This window comes from Cercospora kikuchii (assembly GCF_019650295.1).
Source record: "Cercospora kikuchii DNA, contig_00002, whole genome shotgun sequence".
NCBI lineage: Eukaryota > Fungi > Ascomycota > Dothideomycetes > Mycosphaerellales > Mycosphaerellaceae > Cercospora > Cercospora kikuchii.
In genome coordinates, this window is record NW_025408583.1 from 1,454,704 (window position 1) to 1,474,366 (window position 19,663).

General features: G+C 52.6%; 7 protein-coding genes across 7 annotated transcripts; 4 read left to right on the forward strand and 3 right to left on the reverse strand.

Moving 5' to 3' along the window:
* Positions 1 to 280: 280 nt before the first annotated feature.
* On the forward strand, positions 281 to 2,284 carry CKM354_000278800 (uncharacterized protein; the record flags this gene model as incomplete). Its single annotated transcript, XM_044797955.1, has 4 exons — positions 281 to 1,163; positions 1,214 to 1,278; positions 1,329 to 1,849; positions 1,900 to 2,284. The coding sequence occupies 4 exons, from the start codon at positions 281 to 283 to the stop codon at positions 2,282 to 2,284; spliced, it is 1,854 nt and encodes a 617-aa protein (XP_044653890.1).
* A 962-nt stretch (positions 2,285 to 3,246) lies between these two features.
* CKM354_000278900 (uncharacterized protein) lies at positions 3,247 to 5,418 on the forward strand (the record flags this gene model as incomplete). The annotated part of the gene is made up of 7 exons (XM_044797956.1): positions 3,247 to 3,400; positions 3,458 to 3,582; positions 3,650 to 3,802; positions 3,852 to 4,480; positions 4,541 to 4,741; positions 4,807 to 5,103; positions 5,181 to 5,418. 7 exons carry the CDS (start codon positions 3,247 to 3,249, stop codon positions 5,416 to 5,418), a joined length of 1,797 nt encoding a protein of 598 aa, XP_044653891.1.
* A 229-nt stretch (positions 5,419 to 5,647) lies between these two features.
* On the reverse strand, positions 5,648 to 6,809 carry CKM354_000279000 (uncharacterized protein; the record flags this gene model as incomplete). The annotated part of the gene is made up of 3 exons (XM_044797957.1): positions 5,648 to 5,966; positions 6,018 to 6,599; positions 6,649 to 6,809. The coding sequence occupies 3 exons, from the start codon at positions 6,807 to 6,809 to the stop codon at positions 5,648 to 5,650; spliced, it is 1,062 nt and encodes a 353-aa protein (XP_044653892.1).
* Positions 6,810 to 7,155: 346 nt separating this feature from the next.
* On the reverse strand, positions 7,156 to 9,026 carry CKM354_000279100 (threonine ammonia-lyase ILV1; the record flags this gene model as incomplete). Its single annotated transcript, XM_044797958.1, has 2 exons — positions 7,156 to 8,688; positions 8,817 to 9,026. 2 exons carry the CDS (start codon positions 9,024 to 9,026, stop codon positions 7,156 to 7,158), a joined length of 1,743 nt encoding a protein of 580 aa, XP_044653893.1.
* Positions 9,027 to 9,474: 448 nt separating this feature from the next.
* CKM354_000279200 (uncharacterized protein) lies at positions 9,475 to 10,143 on the forward strand (the record flags this gene model as incomplete). Its single annotated transcript, XM_044797959.1, has 2 exons — positions 9,475 to 9,638; positions 9,699 to 10,143. The coding sequence occupies 2 exons, from the start codon at positions 9,475 to 9,477 to the stop codon at positions 10,141 to 10,143; spliced, it is 609 nt and encodes a 202-aa protein (XP_044653894.1).
* A 749-nt stretch (positions 10,144 to 10,892) lies between these two features.
* CKM354_000279300 (uncharacterized protein) lies at positions 10,893 to 12,053 on the forward strand (the record flags this gene model as incomplete). Its single annotated transcript, XM_044797960.1, has 3 exons — positions 10,893 to 11,011; positions 11,080 to 11,798; positions 11,860 to 12,053. 3 exons carry the CDS (start codon positions 10,893 to 10,895, stop codon positions 12,051 to 12,053), a joined length of 1,032 nt encoding a protein of 343 aa, XP_044653895.1.
* Positions 12,054 to 14,230: 2,177 nt separating this feature from the next.
* On the reverse strand, positions 14,231 to 15,641 carry CKM354_000279400 (uncharacterized protein; the record flags this gene model as incomplete). Its single annotated transcript, XM_044797961.1, has 3 exons — positions 14,231 to 14,850; positions 14,901 to 15,233; positions 15,341 to 15,641. 3 exons carry the CDS (start codon positions 15,639 to 15,641, stop codon positions 14,231 to 14,233), a joined length of 1,254 nt encoding a protein of 417 aa, XP_044653896.1.
* Between the last annotated feature and the right edge of the window lie 4,022 nt (positions 15,642 to 19,663).

Consider the following 19,663-nt stretch of genomic DNA (forward strand, 5'->3'; position numbering starts at 1 on the left):
CAAGCTTGCCCGATGCAACACAACTAACCTCGCCTAAGCTTCAACAAGACTTCCCCTCCGCAGTTCCTGCACTAGTCTGGGGCACGGCAATGTCGATGTCATCGCATTCGCCAATGCTACACTGCTTGCAGCAACAAGACCAAAGACGGCATTTGTTTGACATGTCAGGCGTGCTGTAGCGCCAAAGGCGGCGCGTTCTGACGGCTCTTGTAAGAGTATAAGAGGTCCTGCATAAGCCATAGCATGTTCCCTTTCGATATGCCATTCCTCATCTATCAACATGGCTGTCTCGCTACTGACCATTGCTTCACTGGCATCAGTGGCTTTAGCCATCCCCGCCCAGCATGACAGTACTTCTCGATGCTCGACAACGGCAATTGGCTTACCAACAACATCGCACCCACAGACCTGCTCGGCAACTCGAACGGCCTCGTACAGCAGCTTCACATATACAGCGCTGACCACCACACGTTATGCAACGGCTGTCCCCTCTCCGCTGGTGTTGACTACGACCTACGCACCACCTTTCAGTCAAGTCTCCTCCCTCCTTCCAACCGGCCAGACCTATACAAGCTATTCCCTTGATAGGAACGCCACTGGTCTCCAGGATGGGCAGTACGGCCAAGGTGCTTACGCTAGATTGTGGTCGACACTGAGCTACAATTCGACTGTACCATTCACGAGCACCGTGACTCCAACACCCATTGCTAGCAGCGAGCTCGTATTCCCACCAGCATTGTACACTCCTTGCCCGCAGCAGGCAGATGCTTGCCTAGATTGCTACAAGTTTCCGAAGGACTTCTTATGGGGCGTTGCTGGCAGCGCGTGGCAGATCGAAGGCGCTGCATTCGAGGACGGTCGGGGACCTAGTACCCTGGATCAAATTGGCGCTCTTGGTGGCCCTGAGGATACAGTAAACGCAGTGGTTTCTGACATGAATTACTACCTCTACAAGCAGGACATCGCCCGTCTCGCAGCGATTGGTGTGCCTAATTATTCTTTCAGTATCTCTTGGACCCGCGTCGTGCCGTTCGGCATTGCTGGTAGCCCAATCAACACTGCAGCGCTGGAGCATTACGATGATTTGATCAACACCTGCATTGAGTACGGAGTACGACCAATCGTAACGCTCTCGCATGCCGATCCACCACTTCTCCATTCTTGTGAGTGGGCTAAACCAGCTCGATCAACATGAACTGACCACTCGTTCTAGACAACACCACAGAGTTCGCAGAATCGTTCTTGTACTATGCTAAAGAAGTAATGACGCGCTATAGTGTGAGTGTGCTATCACTGGCATATTACCTACATACTGATGTGACCTACAGGATCGTGTTTCTCATTGGGTCACGCTGAACGAACCAAATATCGCGTATCCCGGTCAAACGACCTTCTCGGCTGTTCCAAACATCTTGCATGCGCATGCATCAGTCTATCACTGGTACAAGGGAGAGCTCAAGGGCACAGGTCTTGTCACTATCAAGTTTGCCAACAATCTGGCAGTTCCACTTGACAACGAAAACGACGATGACATTCGTGCAGCATTGAGATACCAAGATTTCATTCTCGGGATCCTTGGCAATCCCATCTTTCTCGGCGAGCAAATACCGGAAGAGGTGCTGAACACGTCGGGTCTCAATTTGACAGCATTGACAGCAGACGAACTTTCATATTTCAATGGCACAGCTGACTTCTGGTCATTCGATCCCTATACTGCCGGCTTTGCGACTTCGCCTCCAGGGGGCATCGACGCTTGCGCAAAGAATCAAAGTGACCCACTTTGGCCTAACTGCGTAGTCAATACCAACGTTCAGACTGATGGCTGGCTTAATGGCCAAGGCAGCTATGCGTATGTTGCGCACATTTTCCTTCTTTTCTGCGTTAGCTAACCAGATACAGCTACGCATACATCGCACCTCAGTATGTCCGTCAGCAACTCGGCTACATCTGGAACATCTTCAAGCCTTCGGGGATTCTCATCGCCGAATTTGGGTTCAACCCGTTCATGGAGAGTTCGAAGACTGTTGTCGCACAGCTCTATGATCTTGAGAGAACGCTTTACTACTACGCCTTCTTGCGCGAGACGCTCAAATCCATCTACGAGGATAATGTCAATGTTATTGGGGCACTGGCTTGGTCTTTCTTGGATAACAACGAGTTTGGAAGCTATGACCAGCAGTATGGGTTGCAGCACGTCAACCGTACGAATGGGGAGTTCACACGGAGCTTCAAGCGAAGCATTTTCGATTACGTGGATTTCTTCCATCAGTATGTGGAGCAATGATTGTGGGAAGTGGGGAGGAAAGTTCGACAATCTGTAGGACTAGCCGCGTTGGATGGTCTAGGCAACATGTCACGAGCGATGGTGTATGAGGTCAATAGTTGCGAGGCCTTTCGACATCTGATTTGGAGAAAAGAGAAAGGAGAGTCGGCCCGATCCAGGAGGATCAATGAGCTATTCGCCATGCATGATGCATCCCAGTCCGCGGAGGCCATTGTGGGCCCTACTGCTACGAGTACGAGCGAAGCCCTACTCGTTACTACTACCACTACTCCAGATGATCACCAGTCTCACCAAAGCCACCTCAATCTAGAAGTTGCTAAGCCAGACCTCAGAACCTTAGCGTGAAGAGACCACCACGACTGGCATGACATGTGGTAGTGGAGTCTGGAGATGTTCGGGTCTTGTGCGTGCATGCCATTGTTCTAGCTTGAAAGTTCGAACTGACACTCCTTCGTGCCAACCTACATGCAAAGTTCAGCGAAAAGACAAGTGCTCGAACAGTGTTCTACGATACTACTCGCAGGCTCGCCTTCAAACATCACCGGGACTGCACTCCTGTCTACCGAATCACACTTGTGGTGTCTTGATTAGGAATGGTATTAACTCAAAAGACTGCCTTGTAACAGTTCTAGGCAATGTGGCGTACAGAAGAAACCTTGGGACCGCACTAGAGTCAAACTGCCGCACCGCGAAGCCCGTGAAGAAGACCGGATCAGCAAGTTGAGCCGAACCTTATCTTGAACAATCATACTTGCACTATTATAGCATGGATTTTGACTTACATCCGGCAGAAATATCGTTTCGTTCGGTGCAAGAGTTGCTTTTCTAGGTCTTTTGTGTGTGTACCAATCGTCACAACACGAGTGGAAGCCACCGGTATTGAAGCGTGGAATTCGAGACATATTTAAGCTAGATCTGCTTCCCCTCCTGGGATTGTTCCGAACGTTCTTGACTAGCTGAAGATGCGGTCTACAACTGTTCTGGCCGGATGGCTGCTGTTACTGTCGGCTCAAAGCACAACAGCTTCACCACTTGCAGACTCAGAAGCTCAAAATGAGCACGAGAAGAGGCAACTCACCACTTTTGACTATGTCATCGTCGGCGGAGGAACAGCAGGTCTGGGATATCGTTGACTGCTAGCCATCCAAGGACTTTCACTGACTTTCGACAAAGGTCTTGTCATGGCAAACAGGTTATCAGAAGATCCGACCGTGTCTGTAGCAGTAATCGAGGCTGGCTCTTACTACCAAGTCTCCAACCCATTGTTGAGCAGCACACCTGCAGGCGACACCTTCTTCGTTGGCGCGGATCCCAGCAAGGCGCAGCCACTGGTCGATTGGAAGATCGTGACGCAACCTCAAGCAGGAGCGAATGGCCGACGAGTGCTCTATGCTCGCGGCAAATGCTTGCTTGGGAGGAAGCTCTGCGCGGAACTTTATGATCTATCAAAGACCGACTGTAGGGTCTTTGCAACAGTGGGCAGACGCCGTTGATGACGATAGCTATACGTTTTCGAATGTTAGTGCATTCGAACTGAACTACGACATCACGTACTGACATGTGACAGTGGCTACCGTTCTTCCAGAAGAGCGTGAGATTCTCCCCTCCTGGCCCAACTCGTGCATCAAATGCTACCACTGGCTTCGATGCCTCGGCCTTCAATGCTAATGGTGGGCCTCTGGATGTCTCGTACGCGAACTACGCCGGGCCTTTCTCCAGCTGGATCGAAGGGTCGCTCAACGAGATCGGAGTGCCGACAAACGACGAAGGCTTCAACTCTGGAAACCTGTTCGGCGCCCAATACTGCAGCAGCACCATCAATCCCTCCGATCAGAAGCGAGAGTCCTCTCAAACGTCCTTCCTTGACGCGGCTGCTAGGAGACCTAACCTTCGCGTCTTCACGCTGACCAAGGCGAAGAAGATTCTGTTCGAGAACAAGCGCGCGACCGGAGTGAGGGTTACCTCTGGTGGATTCATACCGTACACAATCAGAGCCCGCAAAGAGGTCATCTTGAGCGCTGGAGCCTTCCAGTCACCTCAACTCCTGATGGTGTCTGGCATCGGTCCTGCCAGTACTCTGCGCAGATTCAATATCCCAGTCATCCAGGACCTTGCTGGAGTCGGACAGAATATGTGGGACCACATCTTCTTCGGGCCGTCATATAGAGTCAAGGTAGAAACTCTGACGCGAGTTGTGTAAGTCTCACGATGTGCTTGCTCAGTCAGGGCAGCAATATTCTGACTAGCCCTTCGTAGCAATGACCCCTTCTACCTCGCGGCCAAATTTGCCGAGTACGAGGGCCAAAAGACAGGAGTCCTGACCAATCCAGTGTGCGACTTCCTAGGCTGGGAGAAAACGCCAGCGGCACTCAAAAACGGTTTCAGTGCCACCGCAAGAGCAGAACTTTCGCGCTTCTCAGCAGATTGGCCCGAAATCGAGTATCTGTCTGCACCTGGGTAAGCTAAATACTGCCTTCGAACCGCAAAAGCGCGAAAATGTCGCTGACAAGTCCCTTTCCTAGATACGTTGGCGAGTTCTCAGATCTGCCAAGCACTCAGCCAAAAGACGGATTTCAATATGCCTCGATCCTCACAGCTCTCGTCGCGCCCCTCTCCCGCGGCACGGTAACAATCTCTTCGTCCAACACAGATGATTTGCCGGTCATCGATCCCGCTTGGCTCACCTCGCGGACCGACCAGGAAGTCGCTCTTGCAGCCTACAAACGCAACCGAGCTGCTTTCGCCTCGAATTTCATGAAGCCCGTCCTTGCTGATCCGGTTGAGTACTTCCCGGGTCCGAGGGTACAGTCTGATGCAGAGTAAGTTCCCACATATCCTAAACGGCGAACATCAGTCAAATGTTTCGATGTAGCTGACTTATTTGTTCCCATCACAGCATCCTGGCTACGATTCGCTCAACACTCTTGACGGTCTGGCATGCTGCGTGTACCTGCAAGATGGGCGTGGCTTCTGATCCTACGGCGGTTGTGGATAACAGAGCCCGAGTCTTTGGTGTCACGGGCCTTCGTGTCGTAGACGCTTCTGCCGCGCCTTTGCTGCCGCCTGGTCATCCCCAGAGCTGGATTTACGCATTAGCAGAGAAGATCTCGTCCCATATTCTCAACGAAGACTAGAAGATAGTGCCCGGGATCAGTTGTGATGAGTGGTGGTTTGTTATTGCGCAGACGCGATGTATTGAGATATGAGCATAGTCTTATTTGTGTTCCATTTGCGAATTCGTTGGCTCGGCATGGACAATACAGCCCTTGATTCAATCTGTGACATCTTTGATGCGCTGACATTCTCGCATTCAGGATCCACACTTCCGTGCCTGAATGATCCCGTCTTGGCTTTCGGCGTCATCTAGCGGTGGAAGCGACAGCGGGCGCACTGCTGCAAGAGACATTGCTGGCACCTGTAGATGAAGTATGGTAGCTCGTCGCCACAGTCCTCGCACACAAGCCACGGTTCACGCACGCGTTGGTAAGAGGGATGGTCGCATTCGTGGTGCTCCCGCAAATGATTGGCGACGGCATTCACAGCAGCAACGTCGCCGCCCTGGTGCTGGCGTTCTGCAACCTGCTGAGCTCGTTCAAGCAGACGAGTCTCGTCGTAAAGAGGGCATCTGCAGTTCTTCCATGTCTCGCCACACACGTAGCAGAACTCGGCTTTGCAGCGGCAACTGGTGACCAAGTTAGTTCAGGTCTGTAGAAATTGTGGGCAGTAGACGAACGTCATATGGTTGCATCCAGTGCGTAGCTCCACCATGTTTCCGCAGCCATTGCACTTCTGCCAGCCTTCCTGTCTTGCAATGTCCAAAATGGCTTGTTTGTCTGGATCTGGTGGACAAGCTCGACCAGGATGCATGCGAGTTTTGCAAGATACGCACGTGAACTCGTTGCAGGTACGGCACAGCGCAACAGTATAGGCTCTGTTAATAGCTGGTATGTATGCTGAGCAAGATGCATCATGGCAGTACAGTCTAGTTTTGTCGTCAAGCTCCTCGCGCTTTCCCTCGAACCGGGCTGTCAGATCTTGGCCGAGCACTGCTCGCGTAGCTTCAAAGTCCAGAGGTTGGCGACAGCAACGGGGAGGGTAGAATGCTTCATCCTGGAGCGCAAGGCTGAACACCTGCTGCACGTCTTCCGCGCAGTAGTGGTGACCGCAGGGCGCCCGAGACAACTCATCGATGGGGAACTCGTCGTTGCAAGCGTTGCATTGTTCACGGATGACTGGTGGCGGCGGTGGGGGCGGCGGTGGAGCTCGCGCGGCACGATCGGCGCGATACTGTAGAAGGGTCACGCCAAAGAGTTCTCTGTGTGCTATCAATGTGATGTCTTGCGAAATGTGGTTTGGCTGCTTACTGTGCCACGGTAGCATCGCTGATTTGAGCACCTGCTGCAGTCTTGAGCGCCGCAATGTCTTCCAGATAAATGTTGATCAGCAGGTTGGCGGTGTCATTGTCCACGATGTCAAGCTCGTGTGCCCAGTCCAGCACCAGGGGACCGGCTGAGGGGTCTGCCATTGTTATTGAAAGCGAGGGTCGGTGGTTTGACAAGATCGGGCGAGCTGCGTCGAGGATGTGTCTGCGTCAGCAGAAAAGTGGGTGCGCCTTCCAGAAGCAAACGTCCAAGGTAGGCGCGATAGGATGAGGCAGGCGCGAAGAAATAATGCAGGCGCGCGTAGTTCGCGACCGAATTCAACGGCCGAAAGTGATCCGTGCGTTCAGCTGCAGCAACTGAGAGGCCTCAAGTGAGCTCGTGCGCTTCATTCTGCCGACCGAGGAGCAAAGATGCCACATGAACAAACCGGTTGCTGGCCAACGCTCGCTCGAAGTCGACCAGCAGATGCCTAAATCATGGATTGTGGGCTTACGAGGCTACCTGCTTGTTCCTCATGAACATCTGATACGTCTCATTCTTGGTCTCTTCCGTGTATCCATAACCCAGATCATTGAGGAACTTCGTGAGTCCTTCCTCCTCGCCCGGTGGACACTGGATGGCGGCCAAGATCTTAGCGACGTCGCCTCCATAGTTTCTGTAGTGGAACAAGGAGATATTGAACTGCGGCTGCAGCAAGGTCAGGAACTTGTACAGGGCGCCACCACGCTCTGGGAACTCGAATGCGAAGAGGCGCTCGTTGTCGGCATTGCTTCGTCCTCCGACGAGGTACCGGATATGTGATTTGGCAAGCTCATCGGCGCTGATGTCTCGAGCTGTCATACCCTTCTTCTCAAGCCGGGAGATCAAATCTTGCACGTCTTTCGTGCGTGTTGCCGCGTTGACTTGGATACCGATCAAGACATCTGCCGAGGCATCTGTAGCATAGCGGTAGCAGAATTCAGTAACGACCATTGGGTTGACCTCTTCGACCAGGGCAGCGAATGCACCTGGACGCTCTGGAATCGTCACAGCAAGAAGCGCCTCTTTGCGCTCACCAATGGCCGCACGTTCAGCAACAAAGCGTAGACGGTCGAAATTCATGTTGGCCCCGCTAGCGATGGCAACAAGCTGTCTTCTGGTATCTTGAGAAGGATTGCTCCTTACGTATTTCTTCAAGCCCGCAAGGGAAAGTGCTCCTGCTGGTTCCAGAATAGATCGTGTGTCCTCGAAAACATCCTTTATGGCGGCACAAATGTCATCAGTGTCGACCTGAATGACCTCGTCGACGACTTCCTGGCACAACCGGAAAGTCTCTTCGCCCACCAGCTTCACTGCAGCGCCGTCGGCAAACAAACCCACCTCCTTGAGCGTGACGCGTTTGCCCAGCTTCAGTGACTGCACAAGCGCATTGGCATCGTATGTCTCAACACCGATGATCTTCACGTGAGGTGCGAAACGCTTGATGTATGTGCCAATCCCAGCGACCAGCCCACCACCACCAACGCAACAGAAGATGGCTTCCAGCTTATCCAGATCCGCTTGTCGCAAGATCTCTGCACCGATGGTACCTTGTCCAGCAATGACATATGGGTCATCAAAAGGTGGGATGTTAGTTAATCCATTGGCCACTGCCCTGCGATTGCATTCTGCTTTGGCCTCATCAAAATCGGCACCGTGCAAGACCACGTTACCACCGAGCCTTGAGACATTGGAATGCTTGATCGCTGGCGTACCCAGAGGCATAGTGATCGTGGCGGGGATCTTCAACTTTCGAGCCGAGAAAGCAACGCCTTGGGCGTGGTTGCCAGCAGAACATGCGATGACACCCTTCCATCTCTCTTCTTTAGTGAGATGTGCCATCTTGTTGTAGGCACCTCGCAGCTTGAAAGAGAAGACTGGTAGCAAGTCTTCTCGCTTAAGCAGGACAGTCGTTTCTAGTCGATTGCTGATATTCACAGCATGTGTGAGTGGAGTCTGTTCAACAACATCGTAGACCTTGGCGGTTGTGATGAGGCGGATATACTGCATGTTGTCAGCACTGCACCAAGCTTCTGTAAGTTTTTACTTCACTTCTAAATGAAAAGAGGGTGCAGTGATTCACATCGAGTGAACATCGCGTCCGATCTGCAAGCCACATAGGAAATACTCACATCTGGATGACCATTTGGCAGAAGTAGATGCTCAGGAAGGATAGCCCGTGCCCGCTCTCTGGGGGTCGTGGAAATTGGTGACGCAGCGGCAGTATATTCTGTCAATGCCAGCGTTGTGTGCTTCGGTCTGGGAGGAGTTGTCGGGGTTTGAGGCTCATCAGGAGTATGAGTGCCATTGGCGCCATTGGCCAGCCCATTCGTGTCTTCCATATTGACAGTGACAAATCGGTTCGCGACTTGCAGACTGGAAGTCGAAAAGCGAGAGTTGGCACTGTTCAAAGTGGTGTTGTCTCTTGCAGGGCGGTGGACTCATATTCTTGATGCCCAGGCTGGACGGTGAGCATTGGCGAAGCGGGCAATCCCGCTGCAGCAATCCCTGCTAGTGCCATCCTAGTTCCAAATCATGCACAGAAGCATCATCAACTCTGCTGCTGCGGAAGCTGTTCGGGAGTGCTTCTACACATCGAGTTGCTGTTAACAACACGGCATTGCCTCATCCACGACCTGCAAGAAGCATCGCAGAGGCTAAGCGTGTCCTCATACCACTTCTTCACAACAGCGTCGGACCCAGGCTGCATCGAGAACGTAGACCCGGAAAACTGTTGCATCATCGAAACGAAGGACGAGTTGAGAATCAGAGCACACGACCACCACGATCATGTCGGTTCCGGGCAACATCAACACAGCACCGCCGCCATCATCGTTCGACGAAAACAATGAGTTCTACGAGGAGTCGCGCATGGCCAAGTTCAAGCGAAGGCTGAAAGAGGAGCCATTAATTCCGCTAGGATGTGCTTTGACATGTTGGGCATTATACGAAGCGTGAGTACAGTCATTCTTAGTAAGTAGCTGATAGTGTTCCAATCCTAACACTCTGCTCAGAACGCGATCAATAAAGTCCGGCGACAAATACCGAACAAACCGCATGTTCCGACGAAGAATCTACGCCCAAGGCTTCACAATCCTCGCTATGGTCGGCGGAAGTGCGTACTGGGAGTCAGATCGCGCGAAGCGCAAGGAGTTCGATGGGCTCGTGGCCGATAAGCAAAAGAAAGAGAGGCACGAGGCATGGCTAAAAGAGCTGGAAGCACGGGACGAGGAGGAGCAAGAGTTGAGGGCATTGCGGGACAAGTTGATGAAGGCGCGAACAGCGGAGAAGCAAGGCTTCACGCAAGATGAGAAGAGGTTATTGGAGGAGAAACAGAGACGTGACAGTGGGCAAAACCCTGGTGGATTTGGAAGTATCAGGAGCGCGTTGGAGGAAAGTGAAAGACGGAGGACGAGTATCCTTGGCGCTGCTATGGAACTGTGGCACGGCAGGAGATGACGCCGATACGAAGTGGAACGAGTCAGCTAAGTGTGTACTGCCCATTTCAGGTTGCTGAGTCTGCCTCACGAAACATCTGTACAGCACCTTAAAACCTACCAGCAATGCGGGCCAGCAACGGATGAACCGGTTCACCACACACTCAAATGCACGCGCGTTTCACGCTCGAGAGTTTCGAATGGGAGCGCTTGAGAATCAGCCTGATTTCGTAGCTTTCGGTGATACTTGACTCTTGCCAAGGGTCTGAGGTTGTTCGCGGCGGATCATCCGATGCGTACAGGCATGTCGTGTCAGAGTTCAACTCTGTTTGCGACTTCACTTGTCATAATATGTGCGGCAATATAGACAATTTGACTGTTGTGCTTGGCCATGGCAGCAGGAAGTTGTTGTAAATCAGGTGAGATCGAGAGCGATGAAATGTGGAGATTGCTACGAGCTTTTGATCCTCAGGTGCCTATCTGGCACTTGATATGGCGTACAAGAATTTGCAATTCTTCAGCCTTGGACTATTAGGCCTCGACCACTGGTAAACGCCTATACTCTTGCTCAATGGCGGGGTTGCGCAACGAGCCGCGTCCGCGTCGCCGCGGTGAGGGGTGTTCGGCGCCATGCATGCTCTGAAGCTGTAGAGAGTATGGTTGGCGATGATCTCATCTCATAATAAAAGGAAGCATTCGAGCTCGTTCTTCCCAGATGTGTAGGTCATACAGCACGTTTACCAGCAACCATCGATCAAATCGATCGCAAAGATGAAGGCCGTCAAGGTGGTGGGCTACCACCAGAACTTGGAGATGCAAGATGCTCCCGAACCCAAGATTGAGAATCCTCTGGATGTAATTGTGAAGATTGGAGCTGCCGGTGTTTGCAGGCAAGTATTCGGAACTTGTTCTTTGCTTCCAAAGTGCCGTGAATGGCTGACTGTCGACGACGCAACAGAACCGATATCCATATCCTCGAAGGCCAGTGGGAGGAAAAGGCCGGCGTCCAGCTCCCCTATACCATCGGCCACGAGAATGCAGGCTGGATTCATGCCAAAGGTTCCTCCGTCACGGGCCTGGAAGTCGGTGACCCAGTGATTCTTCATCCTCTCGTGACATGCGGTCTCTGCAGAGCCTGCCGCTTCGGCGACGATGTACATTGCGAGAACTCGACATTTCCAGGAATCAATGTAGATGGAGGCTACGCCGAGTTCCTCAAAACCACTGCTCGAAGCGTGATCAAGCTCGACCCCAAATTGCAACCGGCTGATGTCGCTGCTCTTGCTGACGCGGGCTTGACTGCCTACCACGCCGCTGCCAAAGCAGCTAAAGTCTTGCGACCAGGAGAATTCTGCGTCATCATTGGTGCTGGAGGGTTGGGACATATTGGTATTCAGGTTATGGCAGCGATTAGTGGAGCGACGCTCGTGGTGATCGATCGTAACCCAGACGCGTTGGCGTTGGCCAAGGACATTGGAGCCGACCATGTCGTGCAAGCCAAGGACGATGGAAGCTTCGTTCAACAAGTTTTGGAGCTCACGGGTGGAAAGGGCGCCGAAGCGGTAATCGATTTCGTTGCTGAGGGCGGCGCGACTTCCACGGGGGTGAAGATGCTGCGACGAGCAGGAAACTACTATGTCGTCGGCTATGGCGAGAACATCAATATCCCTACGATTGGTATGTGTAAATGCTGTTCTCGAATTGGCTGCGACGATGCTGATCTGTACACCTTTTTCAGACATCATCTCGACTGAGATCAACTTCATTGGCAACCTCGTGGGTTCTTACAACGACCTCTCGGAGCTGATGGTTCTGGCAGCTCAAGGAAAGGTGAAGTTGCATACGCAACAATACAAGCTTGCCGATTTCCAGCAGGCTATTGACGACCTGAGTGCAGGTAAGGTCAGAGGACGGGCTATTCTCGTTCCATAAGTTCGTAGTCTTCGATATAAGCAATGTGAAGTGATGTGCGAAGAATGATCATCGAGTCTACGATCGAGGGGTCCATGCTGGGACATCAAGGTCGCCTCTGTCGATCGCATTGAAGCATGGGTTCAGACAGAGGCTCTACTCCTCACAATGCTCCATTGCTCCGCTTTGCTATTACTATTACTGCTAGCTGACACACAGCATGTTCTTGTCTGAGCTCCGTGTACTAAAAATCGCAACGTTTCCCGCGCATGTGTTCGCAACTTTTCGCCAAAAGGCCCGATTCAACTGTGTATCTGACCCAAACGCCTTCGGGAGGAGTTTCTATGCCACTATAGCCACTCCCATTAATCCTCTTAATATCCAATGCATGACTGCGTATGACGCTTCTGCTCGGACCCGAAGCCGGTGAATATTCGGTCACTTGCGACCACTCGGGAACAGCATTTTTACGGTGTAACAACCACATCCGTTCTCCGCAGAAGCGAGGACAATGAAGCCCTAAGTCATTTCCAAGCTCTTAGGCGCGTACGCCGTATGTCACATCATGGTCCGTATATATTACCATAGTGGAGAAGCAAACCCGTAAGTCCGAGCCCACTTGCCTCCCAAATAACACTTCGTATGTTCGTTCATGATATGTCTTGGCGCTGTGCCACTGTACAGCTTAAACAGGCAGGCGAAGAGAAAAAGCGGAGCGGTGTGTCTCATTGATGGACTTCTCACCGGTGGTCTCTATAGCGCCATTCCAATTGGTTCCGTTATTGCAGACGCACGTCTGTCCCGAGTCGTCGGAGTTATCTTCTGACCTCTGCTCGGATTCCATCAATCATGGTGCTAGCTGTCCTGTCGAACCGCCTGACCGTATCGCTGATCTTTCTCGTGCATCGATGCGGGCGGTGTGACTGTCAAAATGTTGACTGATCAACAGTATATGCCGACTTTCAAGAGCCATGGAAAATTCACCTAGGTCTCAGCAGTGACCATCATCCTTGCGCACGCGGACACGGTCATCATTCCAGAGCCATGCGAGGCGGCAGTGTGGCAGCATCGAGCCCACTGACCGTATTTCTCCCGCATGAGTCGCAGATCCAATGGCAGAGGAATGTGTAGCGCATATGAAGTTGCATACCTGCAAGAAATTCGTTGCCGAAATTCGTGCATACTTGTATCTGACCAGTACTCGATACGAGGTCTTCCAACATAGTGGACCGAAAATTGGCGGCAAGCAGTACGCGGCAGTGTTTTTCCAGATGCCACATCCTGAGCTGGTAGTAACAAGGAGCACCTCCTCATGTGCCCATGCCCGAACACCTGGTGGCAGCGGCCGAAGAGGCCATCCTCGCTTGGCGATCTTGGTAGATCTGAGATCAGGCCATGTATGTGGAGGTCCGCGGTTAATCCAGCCATAAAAATCGCAGGAAAGAAAAGAGCGAACGTAAAAATGATGGTACTGTGGATCCGGCACTCGTAGAGAACTTCCAAAAATATAGAAGCTCCCTTGCCTCGCGTCTACAGATGTAACGATAAGAGGTTGAAGCTGCTGGGCCGCCTCCACCACTAGGGCACGTATCCCGGTCCGGAAGGTCTCCATGCAGGTAAAACACTGCTCTCGGCTTTGGGAGCACGGTGGTCCAGTCGTTGTCATCCTGGACTTCTTGCCGAGCTGCAGAGCCTCACAGGAAGAACCGACCCCAGCATGAGTGGTGGACAGATGTGCCTCCATTACCAGACTCCATATACCATCCCGGAACTGTCGCATACTATGACGGCTGTCTTCGTATGTCGAGCGTGGCGGCCACGCATTTCTCCTTGGCCACTACGCATCAGTCCTTGTGGTGCGAAGCAAATGTGTGACAGTGTTGAGATGACGTCCAGTCTTGCTCCTCACGCTGTTCCATTTGCAGTATTCGCATTGCCCAAAAGCCTCCGCGGATGGACGTGATGTGGCGAAATGTCAACGTAACTGGTGTTATGGCACCGAAAGTGTCCCTATCCCACGGTGTAAGCCATGCTCTGCTCCCCACTGGCCTGGATCGGCGTCCATTTCTCGCCAAATCCAATATGTGTTGCCGGCATTCTCTTACCCCTGGGCCTCGCATTACGACGAAACAAGGCTCGCTGCTCCCATCCATGAGCCCTTCTGATCAGATGAAAGGAAATTACAAGCGCTCGGCGGCCTATCCAGGGCCGAAACCTCCAGGAGGCGGATAATTACTTGGTAGCTTGCGCGGTTGGTCGTGTGCTGGCGAATGGGACGGAGCTGAGGGATACCATGGAACCTGATGAGCAACAGGATACGGCATTTGCGGGGTTCCAGGGGCGCTTGCACTGCGCTGGCCGTGGTGCACCACATAATGTTGTTGGCCGTGGGAAGGTACAGAGGCTGGCATCGGCATCATGGGATTGGTAGAAACTGGAATAGCTTGCGGCCGGTGGTAGTCATTCTGTAGCTGGGGGGACTGTTGATACGTCGAGTAGTGCTGTGGGTAATTTGAATACTGCATTGGCCTCCCGGCCTGAGGTTGATGCTGCCAGGCCTGCGGAGGCTGCTGCACGTGCCCGTCGTATCCCCCATATGCCATCTGCGATGCGTTTGAAGGAAGCTGCTCGTAAGGCTCAGGCCCAGGGAATGGCGCGACGTCCGGAGCTGGTATGGAATTGTATCGCGGAAACGATCGTTGAGCGTTCGGAGTGCGCGCTACCGGTGCTTGCCGGCTCTGGGCTGCGGCGTCGGGCGGTCCCCATTGCGAGGCTGGTTGAGCTGGGCCCTGGAACGAATAATCTTGCGGTGAATAGCCTGTAAATCATCAGTGTGCACGCATGAAGGGCAAAGAGTTGTGGTAATACCTTGCGTCGGAACGCCTGTGCTTGGGACAAGAGGAACTCCCTGATAAGCAGTTGATACTGGCGGCGGCAGTGCTGTGGGCGGATAGTTTGTATTGAACGCGTGCTGATCGAAGCCTCGCACGCCTCCTGGTTGCAGTGGTGATGTCGAAACCGCCGACGAGGGCGCGGAGGGAATGTTTGTCTTGCTAGAACTGTCCGATCGCGCATCAATGACGGCCTGCTGGTCGACGGGATAGAAGACGCATTCTTTCTTCAAACGTATGCAGTTGTTACATCTCTGTTCGGGGTCATCCTCTGCGACGACGCATCTGCTCTTACGACGACGGCAGTGAGCTGCCTTAGTGTCAACATAGTACTTGCACGAGCGGGATGTACGGTGGCGCGTGCCGTCCAGACACGGCTGGATGATGGAGCTTGCAGGATGAGAACACGTAACGTACCACAAGCGATCGATATCCTCTGGTAACCAAGTTTGTTCCTCTTCTTGTCGGCCTCCGATTCTGACATGATGGTGTCTCGAAGATGTGGTGTGGAGATGGACTTGGTGACTATTTTGTCGGTCTTTGTTTTGGACGATCTCTGCTTCTTCCTGTTCAGTAGTCCAGGCGGTTGTGGGGTTCCCGACGCAAAGGATACATTGGCGTGGGTCTGCGAATGATATTCCAGAGGAGCTGCGACTGCATCACCCTCCCGCCTTGGATCGGATTGTGCAGAGCCATGCTGAGGCAGATCTGAAGCCATGACGAGAGTAGTACAACGCTAAAGTTGCAGCGACCGTCCAGAGACCCCGGTCCTTCGAAAATTATGAGTTTACCGCGCAGGCAAGACAAGCACAGTCATTGGTGGTTTCAGTGGCAGTTCGCCTTCTGCAGGCACGGTGGTGCCGATGCGAATGCGGGTGGTGTGACAATATCTGTCCGACAAGCCTTTTAGTTGTATGCAGCGCCGCGTGCCCCGTTGGTGTATTGGAAGATCCCGCCTAGAAGAAGTGCCTCTCGAGTCAATTAGTGCCGAATAGTCGCAGTTCCAGTGTGGCGTTCCCAGAGACCTGGTCGCGCTAGAGCACTCGCGCACGACTGTGAGGAATGGCTGCAGTGTGCAGTGAGGTCACTGGTACGTGTGACCAATGACTTTTTGATGACAGATTAAAGCTCTTCCTAGAGACACTAGAGGCACAGAACTCTGATGCCGAAAGAGAACGTGTCCGAACAGAGTTAAAAGTCCGGCGCAGTTGGACAGCCTACTGCAGGTGTAGGCTGAACGTGCCGCATCAACCGGTGACGGACTGGATTCCGAGCGTAGTGGCGAGGCAGGTTATTCGAAGTGGGCGCATATTGTTGAGGCGTTGTCATCGAGTGATCCACAATCATCAGTGACGCTGTGGAAACAAGCGTGGCGTCATTAGCTCGTGAGCCTCTACCCTGATTGCGCCAATGTATGAGCGCAGAAGGGGTGTTTGACGCCTGCCAGGATCCATGTCGACGGAGGCGTTTTTCTGATCTGTTAGGCGGCTCAGGCCAGCGCTAGAATCGGCGAACGTAACGTAAATCTTAACGTCTTCATGGTTTGATGTCCACAAAAGGAGCTCCTACACATGGGTTGGCGTGTCGCGAACGCTGTCGAGCTTCAAGTCGAGCAAGAACGGTCGCTAATCTGAGACGACGTTGCTAGTCATCGAATACGATACTGTGACCGGCCACTCAAACAATGCATCTACGACTGGCCACATGAGACCTTACCTTCACCTCCCAGCCCTGTCCGGACCTCCTAACGAACCTCACACAGCCTGTGAACCGCAGCGCCGTGCTTAGGTTTGTCTTTGTCATTCAGCATGCTCGGTGCCGGAAGCCCGGGGGGAGCGTGACAATCGTTTAGTGCTTCGCTTGTGTTCTTGTTGCGCTTGAATGGAAAACCTCACTCGAGGGATTGGCTCTTATCTCGGTTCCTCTAAAGCCTTGTCCAGACGCTAGCGGCAGGTTGCGTGTCCTTCAGGTATGCCAGGCTCGTTCTGAATGAACTGCCAGCAGATCTGACAGATGTGCTCGGCGACTGAAGGATGTCGCAGCGAACCTCAGCTCCTGATGTCGATCCCTCCGCTCGTCTCGTGGTTCACTTTCGTGTACTCCGTAGTACCGCCGCAAGGAAGCGTCTAGCAGCTGCTGCACATGGACAAGACGTGGCGTTGGACGATTTGGCGGGGTTTAGATTTGAGATTAATCTTGGCTGGCAGCTGTCCACATGCCGCATTCCCGGTGGATGGAGCTTATCTTGCTCGGTGGCGTCTGCGAGACGTTCAGCTCATAGCTGGCTTCACCAGTAATTCCAAAATCACAGTAGCGCAAGCCGACCGCTGCGCAGCTGACGACACGTAGGTTCTGGCAATTCGAAGTTATTTTCCGGAGATGTGAGCTTCGCTGCCAAGAGCTCACCAAGCATGATTTCATCGGTTGATGCAGGAAACCTTCCAGCCACGTGAGATAGATGAAATACTTGTCGTGTTAAGGTTATGTACCGTGCACCGAGTCATTTGGCTCGGACGTTGCCAGGCGGTCTTGGAACCTTTTATGCGCTGACGATCCTGGGCTGTTTCCACGATCAAATTCGCACTCCACCTTCCCAATTAACGACTTCGCGCTCCCGGAAGACAATGTGGGAGCCGCATACCGGAGGAGATGTAATTCGGCTTCACCATTCGGAAACTTTCGAGCCACCCATGCCAGGACAATGAGCGGTCTCAAGTGGGCGAGGGACACTAATAAGCGCAAGATCCGCGATAGGGCATCCCAACATCGTGGTAGATCGGACGACGGACGATCTGATCTGCGCATTGCATGTGAAGCTGCATCTGGCAACCGATGGTCTTCAGGCGTCCGATAACGGGCAGCGCAGGAAAGAGGGAGTACCTTACTTTGGTGCTTGCGACATAGGCACACGGCATGCGGTTGCTCTTGCAGCTCCAATTCACTTCTGATAGTCCAGTGCCGAGCCGTGCGCACGCTCGCAGGGTGTTTTATGACAGGCATCACAGTAGACCTCCACTGCCGTTACTGCATTTCAAATCGTGTTAGAACTCTTCGGCAGCGAATGGCAACGCTGCAAGAGCATGTGTCAGCATTGCAGGTGGCGTCGGCTCTTCCATTCCATGCCACTATCGCACCTGCTTATATTCCGGTCCCCATATACTCAAAAGACAGATCATTGCCGTCTGAAGAAAGCCACCACTGCATGGTCCGCCGATGCTCCCCGCAGCCGGTACATCTCGATCTGGAAACAGTTGCGCTCGAGCTTGGAAGACTTGGAAGACACCACAGCGCTGGGAACAGCGTGTGCCGACCAGATTTTGCGACGAGTTGTTCTTGTTGGTGATGAGGAAGGAAATGTCAGTATGTTTCAGCGACGTCGGTAAAACTACTTTCCTGGATCCACATGGTGTTAATGCTTGCGCTCTGATCCGCTGTCATTATGTTCGCGGTGGAGCTGTCGACGTTGCCGAGTCGGTTTAGGAGTGAGCTCCTCCCTTTTGCGCTCAATTCGCCTCTCTTCAAAACCGAATATTCGACGGGTGACCATGTCCACCACCCACTGCTCATCGATCTGACACCGGCTGGCGGCCGGGGACGGCTGCTGTACCTCTCTTGCAATACAGCCATGCTAGACTCTCGAGCCATGGATCGCGTTGACTAACAGTAGGTTGACTACAAGGAATAGCCTTATGATCCATCTCTGGTGGCTCAAAGTTTGTCTTGGCGAAAGCAAGCCACTTTTGCCGAACACACCCGAGTATATCCGTATTTCGGCGAGATACCAAGCTCTTCGACACGACGTTGCTCCCATCATTCACTAACATACTTTAGACGATGCAATATTGAGGCTCGGACGACATTCATGCTCTTGCGCGACAGACTCTTACTATGGTAGGTGCGACAAAATCGGCTTTCATAGCCTCTAGCTCCTAGCTCCAAAACGAACCAAGATGTCACGCAGTAGCTCTCATGCAAGTGTCGACCAAGACGACCATTTTAGGTACATCGTATTCGCCGCGTGTAACTCGCGTGCGTGCAGCAATAATAGCTGTGCCACCTCCGTAGGTGACTGCATCTATTATTCATCCACATGGTACAGATGAACGCTGCGAGTGGCGTGCGATTTTGATCGCCATCAAAATTCAGGGAATCCCCAGTTCACGCGTCCGAACCCTAAGATCTTCGTTATGCAAGGAACACATCTCATGCCACTTCGTATAACTTCGTATTGTGTTGAAGATCAGTAACTGAAGAAACTAGATTCAACAGCTACCACTTAAGGCACACATCATTCAGTATCTGTTGACAACCCTTTGTCCGGTCGCTTGCGGCGTGAAACAACGACAAAGTCCTTGGATCATTGCAGTCCTCCGTGCGTACATACACTGGCCCTCTAATCTGAGATGTGCACACCGCCGCGAGAAATGATGCTATGGTATAGAGTTCAAGAGCCAATAGAGTTCAAGAAATACTAGACTCCAGGTGCTATCACTTAGGGCACACTCAGCATCCTATGACTGTTTGCTAACGCTGATGCTGTCGCTTGCATTGTGAAACGACGAAGAAGTCCTTGAATCGTTGTTGACCTCCATGCCCAAACGCAGTGGTCCTCCAATCTGACATGCGTTGACCACTGTGAGAAGTGCCCACAATCAGCAAGAAACATCAAGATTGACAACCCCCGGCAGGACCGAATAGCAAAGTTGTACAGTGGCTGAGAACCAAAGCGCCGGGAACATC